Raw genomic sequence first — 20,000 nt, forward strand, 5'->3', positions numbered from 1 at the left:
AGTGCGTGGTGGGTGGGTGTGTCCGTGTGTCATTTGTGTGTGTGTGTGGTGTGTGTGGTGTGCACAATCCATAATTGTGAGCATGAGTACCGGCCAGGAGGAATTTAAGCAGGCACTAGGAAAGTCCCCAAGTGAGTCAGCACTATGGCTGGGAAGGACAGTAGCTAGGGCACTGGAGTCAGCCTGACTAGTAGTTCTGGCATCTGCCGCTAGGAGGAGGCTTGCCTCAGAGAGCGTACCTTGAAACGTTCCATCTACACTGTTAGGGGGTATGTGCATTCAAATGTCAACTCTACTTCCTACCCCTATGACCTTGGGCAAACCATTTAACCTCTATGGGTCTCAATTTCCTCAACTGCAAAACGATAATGTCGGACTAAATGATCTCTAATGCTTCTTCCTGCTCTAAATCCTATGATCTGGTCAGTGTCTGCACAACCCTAGTGATACGCTTACCCCCATGCCCAGTATGCCCCCGCTGGTTAGAAGAACTTTACAATCCTGCCCCCCACCTGCCTAGGTCCCTGGGTTAGGAGTAATTCCCTTGAAAAAAGATGTAGATAGAGCTGTAGGTTGTTACATGACAACGGTCCTAAGTACCCTGTCTTCAGGGGAAATAGCAGTGACTGTGACCCTTGGGCACAGGTTGACTGGCTCATAGTAGGAACACAGTTTTGGTCTTACCCCTACCTGCCTGTCTCAGTCTAGGAATTCCCCTTGGGCTGTTCAGAGGTAGGATGGTGTAGGTGACAACCAGGCTGAGACTGCCCCATCCCCAAGAGGTATCATGTCCCCCTCCCTAGACAATAGAGGCTTGGGGTGGGGAGAGTCTAGGGAGAAGTTCAGAGGCTGGTTATGTGGTCTGACAAGTCTCGGTGATGGATGGGGAAATGTTTCCAGATCATGGAACACCAGGGTTGATTCAGGGTGAATCTATCCCAGATCCCTACCCCTCCTTCAGCCCCAGAAGAAAGGACCTTGACTTTCCCAGGACACCACCAATGTTATCCTTCCTGGACTGAAGTGTCTCCCCCTCATCAAGTTGCCTATTGGGATCCTACCTGCTTCTCAAGGCCCACTTTCTCCAGGGAAGTTTTCCTTTAACTGATCACACTTTTAATTCTGGTCCCACTGACAATGGCTCCATGACAAAACCCAGTATTTGACTACAATCTGTTTTACAAGATTGGCTCCTCTCTTTGGCTTAGGGAAAGAACCTGGGAATCAGAACCATGGAGACTTGGTAGCCTTAATTTCTCTTCCCTGGGGGAGGGAACCCTGATCCTCTACCCGAGAAGCCGAAAGGAGCATTTAGAGTTAAAAGGAGACACTGAGATTCTGAGAGCGTGGCATTTGGCACAGGCCCTCCCCTGGCATATCCCAGCTCCGGTGTCTGGACATCTGAGGCACACTCTTTCCAACCCATCCCATTGCATTCTCTAGGGCAAGGTCAGGTGTAGGTTCTGAAAGCTGACTAGTTAGAGATTCTGGGAAATTTATCCTTATCTCCTTACTACTTCTGAAAAGCAAGGCAGGGGTTGGGGGGGCGGGGGGAGTGGAGGAAGACAAAGCTTAAGTCCTTCTGAGTACTTTTACTATTCCTGGAAGATGGTGGAAGAAAATGGAGAGCAGATATTTTGTTTTATTGAAGTCTGGTGGGCCAGATAATAATAGGACAGGATGGCTTCAAGACCCCAAACCATCCTCCCCTGATTGTCCCTCGCCCAACAGAGACTGCAGCCAGGAGCCCCTAAAGGGGGAGAAGGGAAGGAGGAAGAGGAAGAGTCAGGGGATGAAGAAGGGGGAAGAGGAGGGAGAGAGAATAGAGGGAAATATATGATCTCTAATTCACAGATGGTGAAAGAAGTCTAAGATGCAACGCCAGCTTCCCTGTTCCTCCAACAGGGGCCCCAGAAAACACTGCTCCCTGACAACCTCCCCTTGGAGGACTGAGAAAGGGCCTTTGTTTCAAGCAGAGCATGGGACTGGAGGTGGCTTCTGTGGACTTTGCAAACTGAAGAGAGAGAGAGAGAGAGTCCTTATTCACAGGGGTTGGCTGGACCAGTAGCCTTTCTGGCACATCCTTGGCCCACAAAGACCTCTCCTGAATGAGGAAAGGCTAAAGTTCTTTCCGGAGGAACTCCCCCTGGCCAGCAGTTTCCTCTTCTGGACAGGTGTCTCTGCACAACAACCTCTCCAGGGCCTCTCGGCCCCCTTGCCTATATTCCTGATACAGCTGATCTTCGCCAAGCTCTCCCAGGTAGTTGTGGCACATCTTGAAGAGCCTGCAAGGTAGGGGAAGCAGAGGAGGTGGGTGACCGGCCCCATGCACTTCCTGTCTGCCAGGTCCCTTAGCCTTCTGCCCTCATTCTGAGAAATTGTGCAGCACCGGGGTTGGGGGAGAGGGGAGGGGCATTGGACGGAGAGGAAAGACATCTGGATTCTAGCTCTGGCTTTTCCAACGACAGTGTGTGACCCTGTGTTGTCCTTCTCCCAGCCTTAACCTCCCCAATCTCTCATTTTCTGTGGGGTCCTTCTAGCTCTGACAATTTGAAGGAGCTCTGCTTCTATGAGGGAGAAATAACTTAAGCTTCCATAGAAAATGCCCCCCTCTGGGGGCTTGAGTCACCCTCCCTGTTGCTCCTTCCAGCCAGCTGGATCCTCTCTCAGAGGAGGCTGTGTGACCCTGGGTAAGTTACTTAGCCACTCTGTTCTAAGCAATTCTCTAAGACTATGGATTATGGGGAAGACGCTAACCTATATTGGTACAGTTTCCTCATCTGAGAGTTCTCTATGTTGATGAAATCACAGATCCAAGCTCCTTTCCATCTAGAATTGGTTATGCAACTCCTGCTCAAAATCTTCAGTGGCTCCCTAGTACCACCAGAGTTCAAATTCCTTTATCTGGCATTCAAGTCCCTCCACAATCAAGTGCCACCTTACTTTTTTCTTCTCTTACTCCCCTCCACAAAGTCAGCCTGGACTATTCTCTACTCCCCAACATAACCTGTGCTGAATGCACTCCAGCCTAGCCTTTCAAGCACAATCCAAATGCCAGGAAGCTTTCCCTAAGCATTTCCTGGTTGGTCATTACTATCCTTCTCTCAGATGTCCAACAGCAAAGCAATTTATTGTGGAAGCTAGCTACCCGGCCTGCTGTCTTTTTCCTCTCATGAAGTTGTAACTTCATTGAGGTCAGAGATCCTGACTTGGCTAAGCTTTCCATCTCCCTAGAATCCAGCACATAGCAAATGCTTGAGAAACATCTTTTGTTGTGTTTATTAAATCAACCCATTTACTGCTTTCCCAGCCCCGAATTGGGGTCATTACCTGCCTGGCCATGGGCCTCCACTTATCATCACACTGATGCCCACCGAGTTGTCCAGCCCTGGGCCAAAAAAGCGTTTCACCTTGTTTACTTCTCGGACCCCGTAACTGGTGGAAGAGATTTACATGAGGCAGAGAACAAACGTTAGGAGGGGGCAGGCTGAGGAGTGCCAGGGGAAAGGGGATCCATCCTGGGCCCCATATAGCTCCTTGACTCCCCCAGAGCTGCTATTTTCCTGTTTTCAGTGTGGCAACAATGCCCATGACCAGCCACACCTGTTTAGGGGATTGAATTAAAAACACAAGTAATACCTCTGGATAAAGGAAGTCAGTTTATAGGCTATCAGACTAGCAGAAGTCAGTGTGTGTGTGTGTGTATGTGTGTGTGTGTGTGTGTGTGTGTGCTGCTGGGCATCATTAAGGAAGGAGATCAGACAATTCATTTTAGAAACTCTCCCCATCTCCCCCCTCCCTCCCTCCTCCATCATCTTAACCCAAGCAACTCAATCCCCTTGTGATCATTTCTTCTCTTTCTTCCTCCTTGCTCCTGGAGAGGTCTGAGGACTTTGAGAAGGATAGGGAAGGTATGGCTTTCGATGGGTCAAGGGCAACTCACTCCTTCCAACTCTGAGAACAGCTTTTCTCCAGGACATCAGTGTAGTCAGACTCACTCAGAGAGGCCCCCTTGGCCCTGGGGTTCAGCTTGTTTTCCATTTCAGTTAGATGCTTCCACATCTGAAACAGGGGAGACACTTACTAACTCTGGAAGCAACATTTGAAAGCTGGGAAATGGAGGAAGGAGGAAGACCTTTCAGAAGGGATGCTTTGAGAATGTCATCAACATAGAGATTTCATCAGTTACTGTAGTAGTAGGGGTAGACAATGTTTATGAGAGGAGGCTCCTGGTTCCCCCCACAGTTGGCCCCTTGGGACAGTTTTGGGCTAAGTATAGCTCTGGGTTGGGGTGGGGCCGATCTGGGTGGGGCCTGCAGAAAGCACCTGTGAAGGATGGGTCCTTTGCCTCTCCTATCTGTCCATCCCCCTGATTTTAGGCACTGGAGTGGTCTTAGCAGTAAATAGGAAAGGAGGAAAAAGAGAGGGAGTCTGGGTCCCGGCCTAGAGGAGTAGTAAGGGAGAGGAAATTAGGGAAGGGGTGAATTAACTCCCCCTCTTCCCAGGAGCTGCTGGAGAGTTCCTCATTGAAGATGCAGAAGTCCCAGTTTTGGTTTCAGGGGTTTTCCCCAAGGGCCAAGATTCCGACCTTAGGATGAAAGGAAGGGCGAGAGGCACTAGACCTTAACCCAGTCACCAAATCCTGAGGGTGACCCAGGCTCCAGGGGATCAGTCCTCACTTCCCCCTAGGCCATCTGCCTTGTGCTCTGAAACACAGGTCAATTTGCATGGGGGCATTCTTAACCCTGGAGGGATCAGAACACAAAAAGGCCCAGACACTGAGGAGGAAAATGCCAGGTGCTCAAAGGGTCCCCAAGGGAAGGAGCAAGCTCTTAGTGACACGTATGACACAGATAAGCACGTGTCCCCTCTCCCCTCTCTCTAAGCATGTGCATCTCAAAAAAAAAAAAATCTAAGAATCACCCTCATCCAAAAACAAGAGAAAAAAAAAGCCAAAAATCTCAAATGAGGAAAACTAGCTGAGCTGTCTCTGCCACCCTCATCCTTCATGGTTTACTTGAGCTCCAAAGTCCTTTTACTACTGGTCTCGAAGCAGAGTAAACTAAGGCATGTAACTCTGAGGTTATAGACAGGAATGAAACAATTCAAAACAACAGGGTCCCAGGATATGTGACACCATCTAGGCCGGTGGAAAGGGACATTTCTAACCTTGTGCCTTTTTGGAGCCCTATTCTCCAGGGCACAGCCTGAACTGTGTTCCCCACATGACCCTGCTCCCCCAAACTGGTCCTTGGTGTGGGGCTCAGGGGAACTGCTAGATGGGTGAGGGTCTGGAGGGTGGGAGGCATTCTTACCTGGTAAGAAATGATCTGGCAGGCATCACAGTGCAAATGTTGGGGCATGTGGGTTGAGTATTTTTCTTCTTCATCAAAATGAGGGGATGTGGCTGTGATGGTTTGTTTAGGGATTCCCTCTCCAAGGCTCCCTGGGGGCCCCCAGCCAGTCAGCAGCAGCAGTAACAGCAGAAACCTCATTTCCTCTCAGCAGGGGGGCTCTGTATGGGCTGGGGTTCAGTGAGGGAGCCAGGTGGCAATAAGACCAGCTTAAACCAATGGGGGCCTGCCACCTCTCTGTATTCATATCCCCAACACCCTATCAGTTGACTCAATGCCTCTCACTCCTCCCTCAGACTGTGGTGGACCTTGAAACTCAATTTTTCCTTTTTTCCCCCAATTCTTCACTCTGGAGGGTCTTCTAACCCCATTCCCTCAAATAGGTCCAGGTATTTTACCTCCATTTTGGGGATGAAGAAAACTGAGACCTGGAGAGGGGTCTGTACCCTCAGCCAAGTTCACAAGGCAATCTAATGTTGGAACTGCTATTTGAACTTAGTGGTACCAGCATCACTCAGTGGGTAGGAGTGAGGGGAGATGTCTCCTCCTCCTCCCTTCCTCCTTCAGAGTCTGCCTTCTCTGTGCGATAGCAGACTCTCTTTAATAGCCAGGATGACATCCTCAGAGGTTTAGTAGTTGATGGGATTAGTGCCAAAAAAAAAAAAAACAAACCAGACGAAATATTTTGGTTTACTGACCACAGTTCCTTTGGTGGACACTTTATTTTACACATATGAGACAAATGCAAAGATTGCCTGATCTAGGAACCCCTGATGGTTAATTTGGGTCATCTTCTTCTACCAACTCTCCCCAACGGGCTTCTCTCCCTGGGCAGGGACCTGGGAGTCTGTGGGAAAATATCAGGCCTCCTTCCATACTTAATTTTGCAACAAAAGAAGGCAGCAGTCAGCTATTTCAGGGGAAGGGATTCCACTCTCTCTGAAGACACCTTTTACCAGGAAAAGCAGTCGGCACATGAGCAGTTTAATCAACAACCCACAGATGCTGCATCAACACCCCCAAAACACACACATACACACACAAACACTACACCCCTATTTCCTGTCCACAGCCTGCCCCATCCAGTGGCCAGTCCTGGAGCTCTGTTCACCTATAATGCTCCAGACCCCACTTCTACCTCCCTCTTTAACATTTCTTGAATTCACTTAGGGTTGCACTTCTCATGGGAGGGCACAGATCTGGAGTCGAGAGAGGGAGATGCTTTTAAAAATGCCCTACAAACTGACCCCTCATCCCACTCCCCAGTCACCACTCCTGGCTCAACCTGGAGAAACAACTGGTCTCTACAGGTCCCTAGAACAGCACTGGAAACCCTCTGGAAAGGACCTAGAGAATAGGTCATCTCATTTATCCCATTCCCTTGTAACACTTAACTGGTCCAGCCTTGGGAGACCTTTCAGAAGGGATGCTCATTCATTTCTGTCTAATGACTGTCACTGCCGGAAATTCTAAGATCCTGGAATTCTAGGCCTGGCTCTGCAAGACCCAACTTGCTTTAATGACTTTGGGTAGGTGACTTGTCCATATGAGGAACTCAGTTTCCTCATATGGAAAGGGGAGTGCTGGTCTAAGTGATCACCAAGATTCTCTCCTAACTGAAAAATGTTTGACTAACAGAAGTTCAGCCATTTCTAAAGGAGAAAAGAATCTAAGCTAGGGTGTTGCATTTGTTGTGTTGTTTTTTTTAGGGGTAGAGGAGAATAATATTGGAGGAGTTGGCTGCTGTTACCTTGACTGTAACCTCCCAGCTTCAAGCTGGTCACTATGGACTCCCATTATCCCTCCCCCACACCCAGGCCCTTTCTCTTAATTTGTAGGGATTATTTCATTCTTAGTACCAGTGACATAGTAGGTGCTTAATAAAAAAATACTTGTTACTTGATTGATTTGCTGAATCTCTACTAACAGCCCCCTGTCATGGAGGGGCTATATTAGACTCATAGCCAGCCTCTCCTCTTAACATCCACCTCTGTCCTGAAATAAGATTCAGAGCTCTCTAGCACTAACCAGTACTCCACACAGTCTTCTGGAAAACAGCTTCTTAAGAGTTTAACGTCTCTCATCTCTTTCCTTGACCTCTTCAAAATTGGCACAAATCTTGCCCAAAACGCCCCACACACTACCTCTGTTTCTGACTCCAAGGAGGGACCTCTATCTTGAGTTCCAAGGTTACTATAACTCCCAAGCCCATTCTCACAAACATCATTCACACTTCTTGCTGGCTCATACCTTCCCCCACTTTCTTGGGCTGTCACTGGTTACAGGACATTATGTCAGACACATCATCATATAACTGACATCAGTGCCTCCAACCCCCCCACCCCCACCCCCAGGCACAGGAGAGGACTGAATAGACTGGGAAGAAAGGATGGCAATTTCTGAGTTCCCCCTTCCATCCTCAGCAGTACCCTGGGGAGTGGGGTTGGAGGCAGAGCCATAATAATATCCCAAAAGGATCTAGGATCTGAGTAGCCTGTGGCAAGGGGGTGTGGTGGGGACGAGTGGTGGTGGTAGATGTGGATGTGGATGTGGGAAAATGGAAAACAAAAAAGGCAAAGAAGAGCAAATCACTGGGGGTCAGGATTAGGATCTAGAGTGGGTGTGTGCCAGAAAGGTGCCAGGCTAAAGGAACTGAGGGGTGGTTTAGGGTTAGGTTGGGTTCAGAGGCTCTGCAGGAATAACAGCCCCTTTTGGTGGGACCTATGGAGGAAATGGGGTGCAGGCAGGACCTGGGGGGGGGCGCAACTCTTCACACTCAAAATGGTGAGCCTTTGATAGTGGTAGAAGGCCCAGAATTGGGAGGCCCAGAATAGAGAAGTAGAGGAAGACCAGGTAATGGGCTAGGGGAGCTGCCTGTGGGCAGGTAATAGAGCCCATCCACAGGGCCACCCTCAGAAGCCCAGGGGAGTTTGGTTCCTGGGGTCAGCAGGTCAGGGGGACCAAGAGGCAAGGGTCCAGGAGAGGGAGGTAGTGAGAGGCCAGGGTAGGACCCATAGGGAGAAGGATAGAGGCTGTGCCCTAGTGTCAAGGAAGGGCAGAGCCGGAGGGGTGCCCCTGCTGGGGAAGGGGGAACAAGAACTTCTAGGTACTGCCCACTCTCTGGGTCAAAAAGCAACTTTAACCTAGGGGACTTGGGTGCCTCCACGTAATAGTAGCGACCACTCTCTGGATCTATCAGAACCTTCCCTGATGGGGTGGTTCCAGAGTTCCGAAACCCCCTACCCCGGCCTTGGGCAGGGCTGTCAAGGACCTGAGCCATAGGAGGTGCTGAAGCTGCCCTGGGCTGGGACAGGGAAGCAGGTTTGGCTGTAATCTGGTTCCCTGAGGGATGGGGCCCAGCCAGACCTGGTTGGGGTTTGGCTCTGGGCTCTGGGCTCTGGGCCTGTAGGGCCAGGGAACTGGCCTGGTCAGAGTGTGGGGACCCCAGGTTGAGGGAACCCCTGAGGTTTGGATGTGGGGGCCCTGTCAAGGAGCTAGGCGTCTGCCCAGTCCCTGGCCATTGAGGTAGACAGTTCGACTCCACCTCTGGCCTCTCTCTTGGCTCCTTGGGAATGGGGGGAGGCCCCAGGGTAAGCCCTGGGAAATTGGCCTGGACCTCTCCTTCAGGAAGGAGGCGCTGGTCCTGGGGACTATACCCTGGGGAAACACGGCTGAGCTCTGTGCTGGACTCAGGCTGGGTCCTGACCCCTGGCTTCCTGGATAAAGACAAGGCTCCCGGGAGGCGGATCTCGCTACGGGCAAAAGGCTTGGCTGTATTGTTTTCTGCTTTCCTCCGCCGGGTTGGATCTCCTTCTTCGTAGCCCTTTGGCTGGGGCTGAGGCTGGGGAGGTTGGTGGCTCTGAGGGGCCCCGTTGGGGCTAACGGGAGCAGAATCACTTACTCCCAGTCCCCCAGTGGCCGGCGGCTCTGGGATTTCGTAGGGATGGGTCACTACAGGCAGGAAGTTCTTCTGGAAAGTAGAAGTGTAGTGAACAGGAGCAGGGGGCTCTGGAGCTCCGGGCGGAGCCTCGCTCTCCTCGCTGGGGCCCCGGGGAGCGCAAGGGGGCTCAGGCAGTCCCAGGCTGGAACTGGTGGCAGCTGGGAAGCTCAGCGAGTAGGTGTTCTTCACTAGCTTACGTACGTCCCGAGGTCGCGGAATTGTCACTCGGGATCTGCCGGAGGGAGCGGGGGCGTCTCTGGGCTCCCAAGTATCTGGGACTGCAGTCTCCTGCGTAGGTGAAATCTGAGGTCGCTGCACAGTTAGGTCCTGAGTTGACTGCGTAGATGTAGCCTCCTGGAGCGCTTCATCGGGAACCTCCCGCATAGACGGAATCAGCGACGCCTGAACAGGGGGATCCCAAGTCTCCTGAGGAGACCGACTGGGAGTCTTCTGGGTCACCCGATCCTCTGGCGTCCTCGGAGACAGAGATTTCAGCTGCTGGCCCCATTCTTTGCGGGACCGAGACTCAGAAGCTTCCTGGGACTTCCCCGACAACAAGAAGATGCTGGAGCTCACAGGACCTAGTGGTTCCGTCCCGGGGGCTGGTTTGTCCCGACGAATAGCTCGCTCTCGAAGACTGGGCCAAGGCCTTTGGACTCTGATAGAAACTACCCCGTCTGGGCCCCGCAATCCCGCAGGCTTGACCGGGGGTATGGGTGCCTCCTTCGTCGGCTCCCTTGGGGGAAGCCCGGCCTGAGAGGTCCCTCTGGACTTGAGTTCTTTTGAATCTCTTCGAGGGCTTCGTACAGTATGTCTAGTTGGGGCCTCGCTCTCCCGGGCCTCAGGCCAAGCCAGGGGCCAATCCGTCGGCTTCTGGGTATCACAGTCGGAACGGAGCCTCGGACTTGGCGGGGTCTGGATGGGCTGAGCTCCGCCCCCTGGGCTTGACTGCTCTGGGCGCAGTGTCTGCTCGGTCTGCAGCTTCCTGGCCAATGCTGTCTGCACGAGGTTGGAGGCGGCCTGCAGGCGGGTAAGAGACTCGTCCAGCGAGCCCGTTCGCAGGTACAGCTTGCGCCTGGGCACCCCATTCGTCCCAGCTGAATCCAACTCCGGAGGGCTTGGCTTCAGCCTCAGCTCGATCTGCCTCTTGGGGACAGTTCTCTGCTTAGTCGGGGATGCCTGGTCATCAAGTGCCACTTCCACGCACTCGAACTGGGTTCTCCCGGACGTGGAGGGGAGTTCTGGCAGCCTCGAAGCAGAAGATTCAGCCTCCTGACGCAGGTCCAGGTAAGTGGCCCAGCGGTCTGCTTGGTTGCTGCTGTCAGAGACGGCTGGAGATGGGCTGGAGGAGGCCTGCGCGCTGGGGCTATGCACGTCGAGGTAAGGGCCTTGAGGGCGGGACACATTTTGCAAGCTGAGAGCGGTGAGCTGCTGCACCTCGCTGTCCGCCTCGTCCGAGTCGCTGGGGGACTGAACGGGAGTCCCACCTAGGGGCCCGGTTGTGAAGATCACTTCCATCTCCCCCGACGGCAGGGTGCGGAGCTGGAAAGGGCTTGGGCGCTGTCCCGGCCTTTTGGGGAAACCGGATCCAGGCTCCTGGCGGCTATTCTGGGCGCTGATGGACAGGCGAAGCTGCGAGCCCCCGCTCCTGGCTGGGCCCGCCCCCTGGCCAGGGACCCTGGCATTCTGGCCCGCAAACTTTGCCGGTTGCCCCCGCCCAGGAACTCCACTGCCCCCGTCATCGTCCGCTCCGTCCAGGACGGGGCGCGGTCCCTGGGGCTCCGGCGAGCCTGGCGCAGTGTGGTAAGAGCCGGAGGAGCCCGAGGAGTCTTGGCGCAGCGTAAGGGCCGAGGGGAAGCCGCCCGAGGCCGGCGGGACGAGGATGGAGAGCATGGTGCAGGCGGGCTGCGGCGGGGCCAGAGCTCGGGACGCGTAGAAGTTCGCCGCCTCCGCCGCCGCCGCCTCCGGCCGCTCTGTCCCCTGCCCGCACTCCCCGCCCCGGGGTCCCGACACGGCCGGGTCACAGAGCCTTAAAGAGGCCGCATCTGAACCCGAGCCAGCGGCTGCCCTGACTGGCTATGGTCAGTAATGCCTTCCTCCACCCTCCCCTCCCCTCCCGGCCCAACTGCTCCCTGCTTTGGCCGGCTCGGAGGAGCCGAGACCAGACCCGGGATAATGATTCAGCCTGGGGGGCGAGCCGTGGCAGGGGCCCTCAGCAGGAGGCTAAAACAGGGAACCCCCGTCCCCCCAAGGAACCGAGGTCAGAAAGCCAAAGGGTCCCTGAAGATGTTTCAAACGGGGCACCGGAGAGCTTCCAATTCTAAATTCTGAGTTTCAGGCTTGGACTTTGTGTCTCTGGCACCTCTGCCCCCTACCCCAACTCTCCCTTGATAGTAACAGCACACTTCATCCTATTAGATTGAGCAGTGGGAGGCTTCCTTAATTTCTCCATAACAGAGTAATGAGTGAGACCTCTCCTTTTCATGTTACTGGTTGTGGCTCAAGGCATCCACGACCATCCAGGGCCTGAGTCCCCAAAGCTGGGCTGGATTCCTGGGCCGGGTTGGAATAGGGGTGGGGGTCGAGTTTAACTTCTTTGCAACGACTTCCTAGCTGGAGGTATTGGGGGAAGGGGAACTAAGGGTATTTCAGGTTGGTTTGGTATTTGGAAACATGAATTGCCTTTATAGCCTTATATTTCTTCCACACTGCCTCTGAAAGAGACTATGGTCCTTTATTATCTGAAGATCCCAAACTTCAGAATGTGTTATTTGGAAGGGACCTTGGGGGTCAATTAGTTCGAGCTCCTTATAGAGGAGGACTCTTAAGAAATCACTCAGAGATATAACCCATTTAAACCCAGAACATTCTTGGGAGTAAAACTATCATGAATTCATCGTTATCTCCCCTCCCCCCCAACTCCCACAGTAAATAAAGGAGGCTTGCCCTTTATTCCTCCTAATGCTACCTTCTATTTTATCCTAAAACTTTAAAAGCCCTATCAGCGGGTCCTTTGCTGTTCAGTACTGAGCACTGGGGCCCTGACTCCTCTGACTAGCTCCAGTCTAGCAGTGGGGGAAGCTTTAGACATTGAGGAATACTGAGCAAGCATGAGGATCAAGGCTGTGGCATTCAGAATCAGTCTGGAATCCATTACAAGTCAGGATCTACATTTATCAGAGAAAAATACATCATCACTGTCTGGGTTGGTTTAATTGGAAAGTAGGGACCCTGGGGATTTCAAACTTTTTTCCTGACACATTTATCATTTCCATTGTACCTCAAGCACCTGGAAGAGGATACCCACAGATAGATATCTATCACAGATAGTTGAGGGAAATTACATGCTCTCATTTTTTGTATTTTTTAAGCACCCCTAAGCCTTGGCCACCGACCTATGTCAGGAATAATTCTGCAACTAATGGCATTAGTTTGGGCAAGTCAACTCTGCCCTTCTGTTTTCTCATTAAAATACACATAATGCTTAACCTTCTAAAGGGATGAGGATAATGTGATATTTGTGCAGATACTTTGAAAAAAGATTAAACATACGTGAGAGATGATATGATGAATAATATAGGAAATTGATTTTGAAATACAGATAAAGACTCATTTCAGGATAGAGCTTTCTATTGTGAGGCCTTGCACTGGGAAGTTCCAATTAGTGCACCCCCATCCCCCATCACCTTCCAGCCTAGAAGCTTCCCCAGCTCTGGAAGCTAAATTAAGCAAGTTAACTTAACCCCGTTGGCAGGGAGGTGTGTTACCAGAGTAACTAGGAGTGCTTGTATAGGGAGGGGCAAACAAGGGTGGGGCAGCCATTGGACAAGAGAATTCCCCCTCCCTCTCCCCCACCCCAGGGGGAGCTCAACACTTCTGCATAGGCTGCAGTTCAGCCCCCTTCATCTCACCAACCCTGGGCATCCATCTAGAAAGAAAGTAGGGTGGGAGAGTGTTTAATCTGAGTATCCCCTCCCTGGCCAGTGTGCTGTTTGAGCTGAGTGCTGGGTCCAATGTAGCAGGTGCAGGGGCTGATGCCAGAATCAGGTCATGTCCTGTCAGCTCCACCCCCTATCCCACACATGCTCCCCAGGACTGGTCAGGAAGGGCCAGCCATCCACTAAGTATCTCCTTCCCAAGGGGAAACAGGGCCAGGAAAGGAGGCTAAAATGACGTTCCTTGACCATCCCAGCAGGGTCTGATTGAGCCTTAAGTGGACAAATCCAATAAAAGGGGAAGGTTGAGGGATGTAACTGGCCTAGGAGAGGGTCCTTAGGTCAGGACAGACAAAGGAGTTAAGTGGAAGCAGATTTATTTGTCTCCAAGTCCCTTGAAGTCCCTGGTGGAGAGCAGCCCACCTGCCTTCTTTTGCTTCCTGTCCAGCACTTGGGCCATGTAATTCTCTTGCTGCTTCTGAATCCGGAAGTCTGATATCTGATGCCTGAAACAGAGATACATGTGATAGGCCTGAGACAGCTGCTGGGGCAGGAACCCGTCAAGGGGGCTGGAGAGTCAGCACCTCCCTTCCCCTTCAGCACCCACACATCCAAATCCCTTACCTGAAGGAGGATCCAAACTCCTTACCTGAAGATCTGTTTTTGGTGACTGATGACATTCTGTAGTTCCTTAATTTCATTTTCTTTCCCATTAAGAATATCTTCTTGCTTTATAATGTGAGACTCGATTTCTGAAGTGAAGGAGAGAGGTTGTCAAATACCTAGACTGGAGAGAAGGGGAGGTCCCTTGTCCCCGGAACAGAGGAGTGAATGCTTAAAATCTCAGAATTAAGAGGAATTTCTTAAGGAATTAAGTACTACCCTCACCAGGGTCTTCTTTCAAATTGCAGACACTCCTACATCTCCCTGTGAGTGAGTTTTCCTAGAGGTAACTCAGCTACCAGAAGAGTAGGCCCACCTGAGTGAGAAGACTCCTTTCCAAGCTAATGTTTTACAGACAAAAAGCTCTATTGCACTGCTTACTAAAGAAGGCATTGATTTGACAATGCATGATAATCTCAGACTCCTTTCCAGCAGATTCTAGGGAAAACTACAGACCTCTAGGTGTAGTGAAGGCCTAAGGTCAGGAGACCTGGGGCGTTACCGGCAGAAGACATACAAAGGCTTGACACCATGGAGGCAGCAACCCAGACCTTTATGGAACCTTGGGCACCTGAAAAGAGGGGCAGCTGATGATAGAATTTAAAGATGGAAGGAGCCTTAAATCAGCTCACTTAGAATTTCAGAAATTGGATTTTATAGAAGAGGAAACAGAAGATTTTTGAAGGGAAATTATTTGCCCAAGGTCACAAAAATAGTAAGTAATAGGGCTGAGATTTGAACTCAGGCATTCTGACTTCAAATTGTACTGTCACCCTGACTGGAATCATAAAATATTGCCTTTTTGCCATTTCTTTAAAAAAAAGGTTTTTTGGTATCTTGAAGCCAAAATGTTGACAGGTTGGGAGGCTTGCCCAGGAGTGTGGGTTAAACAAAATCTCAGAGCTAAAGGGGATATAAGAGGTCCCTTTGTCCATACCTGAAAAACATAACATTTTCTTTAACATCCCTTGAACTCCAGGGGAGGAGAACCCACTATATCCCCAGGCAGCCTGCTCCACTTTTGGAAAGATCTAATTGTTAGAAAGTTTCCCCTTCTCCAAAAAAAGAAAGACTTCCCCTACATGGAGTTCTGCTGTCTATACTGCTTCCACCCACTGCTTCTAGGTTTCCTTTCAGGCCAAGCATAGGTTCTCATCTCATCCTGTCTATACCATAGCAGCCAAAATATTCAAAGACAATTATTCTTTCCCTTCCATATAAGTCTGCTTCCCTCCAGGTTTACCATCTCCAGCCTTCATATTGCACTATCTCCAGCGCCATCATTATCCTGTCTCAGCCTCTGGAATCATTCCACCTTGGTACTCCTGATTTGGATGAATTGGGGCAGAGTACAGTGAGACTATCACCCTCCTCCTTCTGGACCCTATACCCATATGAATGAGGCCAGTATCATATCACCGCTTTTGGTTACAGTAGCTGCCTCATAACACGCCTCATGAGCCTGGAGTCTTCTAGCCCTCCCTGCTGAACGTTCCCATTGGCCCTCTTACCTAGCTATGCCTCTTCTGTCCTATTCTTGCAAAGTCAATTCTTTTAAACTCAAGTAAAGGATTTTACATTTATCCCTATTAGATTTCAAAATCTTATATTAAGCCCATTGTTATGTGTGGTCTGATGAACTCTTCTAAATCATGACTCTGTCATCTAACATGATAACTGTCCCTTGCTTTAGTTTTGTTCATCTAATCAACGTGCTATCTACACCTTCATCCCAGTCACTGATAAAAAAAAAAAGAGTCAAATACCACAGTGTCCAAGACAGATAAGAGTCTTCAGCCACTTTAAGAGGTTTCTGATGATGCCCCTGTGGAGTCTGGTAATTCAGCTTTCTAGCCCATGGCTCTCCACCTTGTTAATAAGAATTGCATAAAATGATGACCAACAGAAATTCATTTCCCAAATGCAGGGAAAGGCCCGCTTTGGCACAGCTCTTCCCACTAATGGCAGCCATGAAGCACTGCTTTGGGAAGGCCCCACATTGACCAAGTCTGTTCCGGTCAATCAGTAAGCGTGTATGAAGTTCCTGTGTGCCAGCAGGGACACATTCAGTGGCCATCATGGTCACTCTCTTCCAGACCTAAGCTCTCTCCTTAATGCTAGGTCAGAACATTTCCAGCTGCCTGCTGGACACACCGACCCAGGTGCACCACCAGCATTTCACACTCAATGGGTCCAAAAGTGAACTCATCTTCCTCCTGAAACCTGCCCCTTCTCCAATATTCAGTTTAATTCAATCCAGTTCAACAAACGTTGACTGAGCACCTGCTTTCTGGATTGCTCTAGGGAAGGTGCTGAGGATACAAAAACCAAAAAGAAAGACTCCGTCCTCAAAGAGCTTACATTCTCCTGGGGATGAGAATTTCTAAGGCCATTTGATGAGGGAGAGGGAGAAGTCTCTGGGGGAATCAGGGAAAACAAGCTTCACAACATGGGCAGTCATTTCTGCCATGTCTCCATTTAAGCTGAGCCTTGAACAAAGACATGACAGAGAAGAGGAGGAGGGACAAAGGAGGGAGGGAGGGCATTCCAGGCATGGAGATTGGCTTATGTGAAAGCACAGGAATATGTTTAGAGAACAGTTAGTAATTCAGTTGAGTTCAAATGTTCAGGAAGGGGAATAATAATATGAAATAGGGTATAGTCATATTACAGAGGGCCTTCCTTAAATGTCATTTAAGTAGTTTATATGTTATCCTACAGGCAACAGTCACTGAAAGTTTATGAGCAAAGCAGCAATACCATGATCCAAGACAATTTCAAAAGACTCATGACGGAAAATGCTATCCACATCCAGAGAAAGAATGGATGGAGTTTGAATACAGATCAAAGCATACTATTTTCCCTTTCTTTGTTTTTTGATTTTTTTTCTTTTTGTTCTGTTTCTTCTTTCACAACATGACTAATGTGGAACTATGTTTAACTTGATTGCGCATGTATAACCTATATCAGATTGCTTGCCTTCTTGGGGAGGAGGGAGGGAAAGGATAAAAATTTGGAACTCAAAATCTTACAAAAAATGAATGTTGAAAACATTACCTGTAATAGGAAAATAATACATGTAATAGGGAAAAGATAAAATGCTATTTATATAAAAAAGTTTATGAACTTTAGGAAAATTATTTTGATAGCTGCTGTGTGAAAGATTAGAAAAGAGAAAGATTAGAAAGTAGGGGGACCAATCTGGAAGTTATTTCAGCAGTCTTGGCAAAGGTCTATACTAGGGTCTAGGTATCTAAGTCAGTGGAGTGAAGGGAAGAATGGAAGATGCAGGTGTTCTGGAGAGGTGATAGCATTCAACAACTGACTGAATCTAGGGGGTTTGTGAGGGTAGAGGAAGAGAGAAGGACTGACTCTGAGGTGATGAACCCGGGTGACTGGGAGAATGATGGTGCCTTTGACAGAAATAGACACATTTGGAGGAGGGGTGGGATTTTTTTTCTTCAGGTTAAGAATAAGTATTATTAAGCACCTAACATTGATATTATACTTTGTTTTGTTTTGTTTTTTTCTTTTTGGAGAGGGGAAGGTAGAGCAGTTGGGGTTAAGTGACTTGCCCAAGGTCATACAGCTAGTAAGTGTTAAGTGTCTGAGTCTGGATTCCAGCTCAGGTTCTCCAGACTTCAGGGAGGGTGCTCTATTCACCTTGCTGCCTAGCTGCCCTGATATTACACTTTAAGTTGTGCAAAGTTCTTATAAACTTGACCTCATTTGGGTCTCACAGCAAAGCAACCTTGTGAGGTAGGGGCTATTATTGTTCTCACTTCATAGTAAGGAAATGAAGGCAGATCACACAGCTAATAAGTAAAGGAGACAGGATTTGAACCCAGGTTTTGCTATCTTACATTTTGTCTGGTATAGATTTGGAAGAGATTTCAGAGGTCACCCATTCCAATCCATATTTGATCTCTGGACCACATCTACAGCAGGGGTTCCCAGACTAGGGTATGCATGCCTCCCATCCTCATGGAATACAAGAAAGCCTGTCAAGGATGGGAGAATGGGGAATGTGTATTAAATAACTATGTTATTCAAGCTAAATATTCCAGAAACTCCAAGCGGAAGTTCATGCCAATCAATGAAGTTATAAAATTTTAGATGTACCCACTGAGAAGAAAAATTAATCTCATTTTATCTCTCATTTGCATATGTGTGTTCAACTCTAGAATTTATTTCCTTTCATATTGAATAGAGGGCATGAGAAAGCATAGGACCCAAGCACTGAGTAAAGCACACCCCTAGGTGTCCAGTATTCACTTGAAGATCCCTTGTAGTGAAGGGAAACCCACAAATGCTTATGTCATACCATTCTAATCTGGATAGTGCTAATTGATGGAAAGTTTTTTCTTACAGGCAGATGAAATCTGCCTCTGAAACTTACACCAACAGTACTTAGTTCTGCCTCTGGGGCCAAAAGAATTTCTTTTCTCCATGATAGTCCTTCGAGGCAGCTATTACACCATCCCTATGTTCTAGTCATAGGAAGATAGCATGCCAGAGGAGACAGAGTACTAGACACAGAGTTAGGAAGACAGAGGTTCTGAGCCTGGAGTCAGGAAGACCTGAGTTCAGATCCTGCCTCAGATAGCCTACTGACCTTGGATAAATCACTTGATCTCTGTTTGCCTCAATCCAACTGAAGAAAGAAATGGCAAATCACTCCAATACCTTTGCCAAGAAAATCCCATGCACAGTATTGGCGTGCTATGGTCCATGGGCTCACAGGTCAGACACAACTGAATGATTGAACAATAACAGGCTCCAATCCTATTTTAGTAGCTGTGTAACTCTCTTACTCTCTGAACTTTAATTTTCTCATTTGTACAATGGAGCTAATAGTACTTCCTACTTCACAGTTATTCCTAGATAGAGATAATGAAAAAGCGCCTCATTAAAGCACCAGATAAATGTCAGTCACTGATTTATGGTTCTTAATCTTAAATCCATGAATGATCCTTCTCTCTCTCCCTTCCTCCCTCCCTCTCTCTCTCTCTCTCCCCATCTCTCTCTCTCCTTCCCTCCCTCTCTCTCTCTCTCTCCCTCCCCCCTCTCTCTTTCTCTCTCTCCCCATCTCTCTCCCTCCCTCCCTCTCTCTCTCTCTCCTTCCCTCTCTCTCCCTCTCTCTCTCCCTCCCTCCCTCTGTCTCTCTCTCCTCTTTCTCTCCCTCCCTCACTCCCTCCCTCCCTCTCTGTCTCTGTCTCTCTCTTGGATGGGTTAAGGTCAATGGCCTTCATCATGGCAGAATGTCATCTACAAACAGGGGTGCCCCTATACCCCCTTCTCTATCTTGAAGGGCTCCCTCCTGCTGTTCTGTCTGGACTTCACCTTGTACAGGGAGCCCTCTTTGATCTAGACTCTTGTGTGAGATATTTTTCATGGTGGTGGCCAATGACAAGTCTCAGTTTTATGTTTCACTTGATATTACTACTTCAGGGGATCAATGAACAAAGTTATCACTCTTGTTACAACATCTTTTGAGGAATCTTGCATGATTTTGACTTGGGCATGGGAGACCTCCCTTATTAGAGGAAAGCCTTTTAAGGTGGCATTTTGCTCTAATGAATCAAATACTTGTTTATACCCCCAAAGAATACACAGAGTGGGATCTTGTATGCATTCCCTGGGCCTTTCAGTTAATTATGTAAAGCTAAAGACATGAGCTGCTGTAGGACTTCACTTCCTTTTTTCCGCCACCCTTTAACTGAGGATGTCCTCTCTATGCATGTGTAGATTATTCTCATCAAGACTTGGTAGAGTTAGCAAAGTAGGCTCCGTGGGTTAGTACTTACTGATAGTTATCAATATTCTGGGTGCTATTACTTCTTGTAACATTGCCTAAGATCAAATTAACTTTTTAAATAATATTTCATTTTCCCCCAATTACAGGTAAGAACAATTTTCAATATGCATTGTTTTGTTTTGTTTTTTAAGTTTTGAGTTTCAAATTCTATCTCTTCCCCTCCCCTCCCTGAGACTGTAAGCAATCTGATATAGATTATGCACGTGCAATCATGTGAAACATTTCCATATTCGTTATTTTGTGGGAGAAAACTCAAATTAAACAAAAAAGAGAGAGAAAGAAAGTGAAAA

General features: G+C 49.0%; 3 protein-coding genes across 3 annotated transcripts in view; all 3 read right to left on the minus strand.

Moving 5' to 3' along the window:
• Positions 1–1,622: 1,622 nt before the first annotated feature.
• On the minus strand, positions 1,623–5,884 carry MZB1 (marginal zone B and B1 cell specific protein). Its single transcript, XM_069104220.1, has 4 exons — positions 5,316–5,884; positions 3,944–4,062; positions 3,331–3,435; positions 1,623–2,285 (listed from the first exon to the last, which is right to left on the minus strand). Exons 1-4 carry the CDS (start codon positions 5,493–5,495, stop codon positions 2,120–2,122), a joined length of 570 nt encoding a protein of 189 aa, XP_068960321.1. The 5' UTR covers positions 5,496–5,884; the 3' UTR covers positions 1,623–2,119.
• Positions 5,885–6,043: 159 nt separating this feature from the next.
• PROB1 (proline rich basic protein 1) lies at positions 6,044–13,556 on the minus strand. Its single transcript, XM_069104335.1, has one exon. It carries the CDS (start codon positions 11,185–11,187, stop codon positions 8,131–8,133), a length of 3,057 nt encoding a protein of 1,018 aa, XP_068960436.1. The 5' UTR covers positions 11,188–13,556; the 3' UTR covers positions 6,044–8,130.
• Positions 13,557–13,589: 33 nt separating this feature from the next.
• The window catches only part of SPATA24 (spermatogenesis associated 24), a 96,726-nt gene continuing 90,315 nt past the window's right edge, over positions 13,590–20,000 (minus strand). Inside the window, exons 6-7 of the mRNA XM_069104346.1 lie at positions 13,879–13,981; positions 13,590–13,735 (exon numbers count right to left, since the gene is read on the minus strand). Coding sequence (XP_068960447.1) covers positions 13,606–13,735; positions 13,879–13,981 — 233 coding nt within the window. The 3' untranslated portion in view covers positions 13,590–13,605. The remainder of the gene's footprint in view (positions 13,736–13,878; positions 13,982–20,000) is intronic.

The sequence above is a fragment of the Petaurus breviceps genome, unplaced genomic scaffold (assembly GCF_028583685.1).
Source record: "Petaurus breviceps papuanus isolate PSGF00001 unplaced genomic scaffold, PetGlider_PUasm1.0 685, whole genome shotgun sequence".
Lineage (NCBI taxonomy): Eukaryota > Metazoa > Chordata > Mammalia > Diprotodontia > Petauridae > Petaurus > Petaurus breviceps.

Coding starts and splice junctions, on each gene's coding strand:
- MZB1 (XM_069104220.1), bottom strand. CDS start 5,495: ATGAGGTTTCTGCTGTTACTGCTGCTGCTGACTGGCTGGGGGCCCCCA. Junction 4,063..5,315: donor GCCAGATCATTTCTTACCAG/GTAAGAATGCCT, acceptor CCCCTGTTTCAG/ATGTGGAAGCATCTAACTGA. Junction 3,436..3,943: donor TGTTCTCAGAGTTGGAAGGA/GTGAGTTGCCCT, acceptor CTCTTCCACCAG/TTACGGGGTCCGAGAAGTAA.
- PROB1 (XM_069104335.1), bottom strand. CDS start 11,187: ATGCTCTCCATCCTCGTCCCGCCGGCCTCGGGCGGCTTCCCCTCGGCC.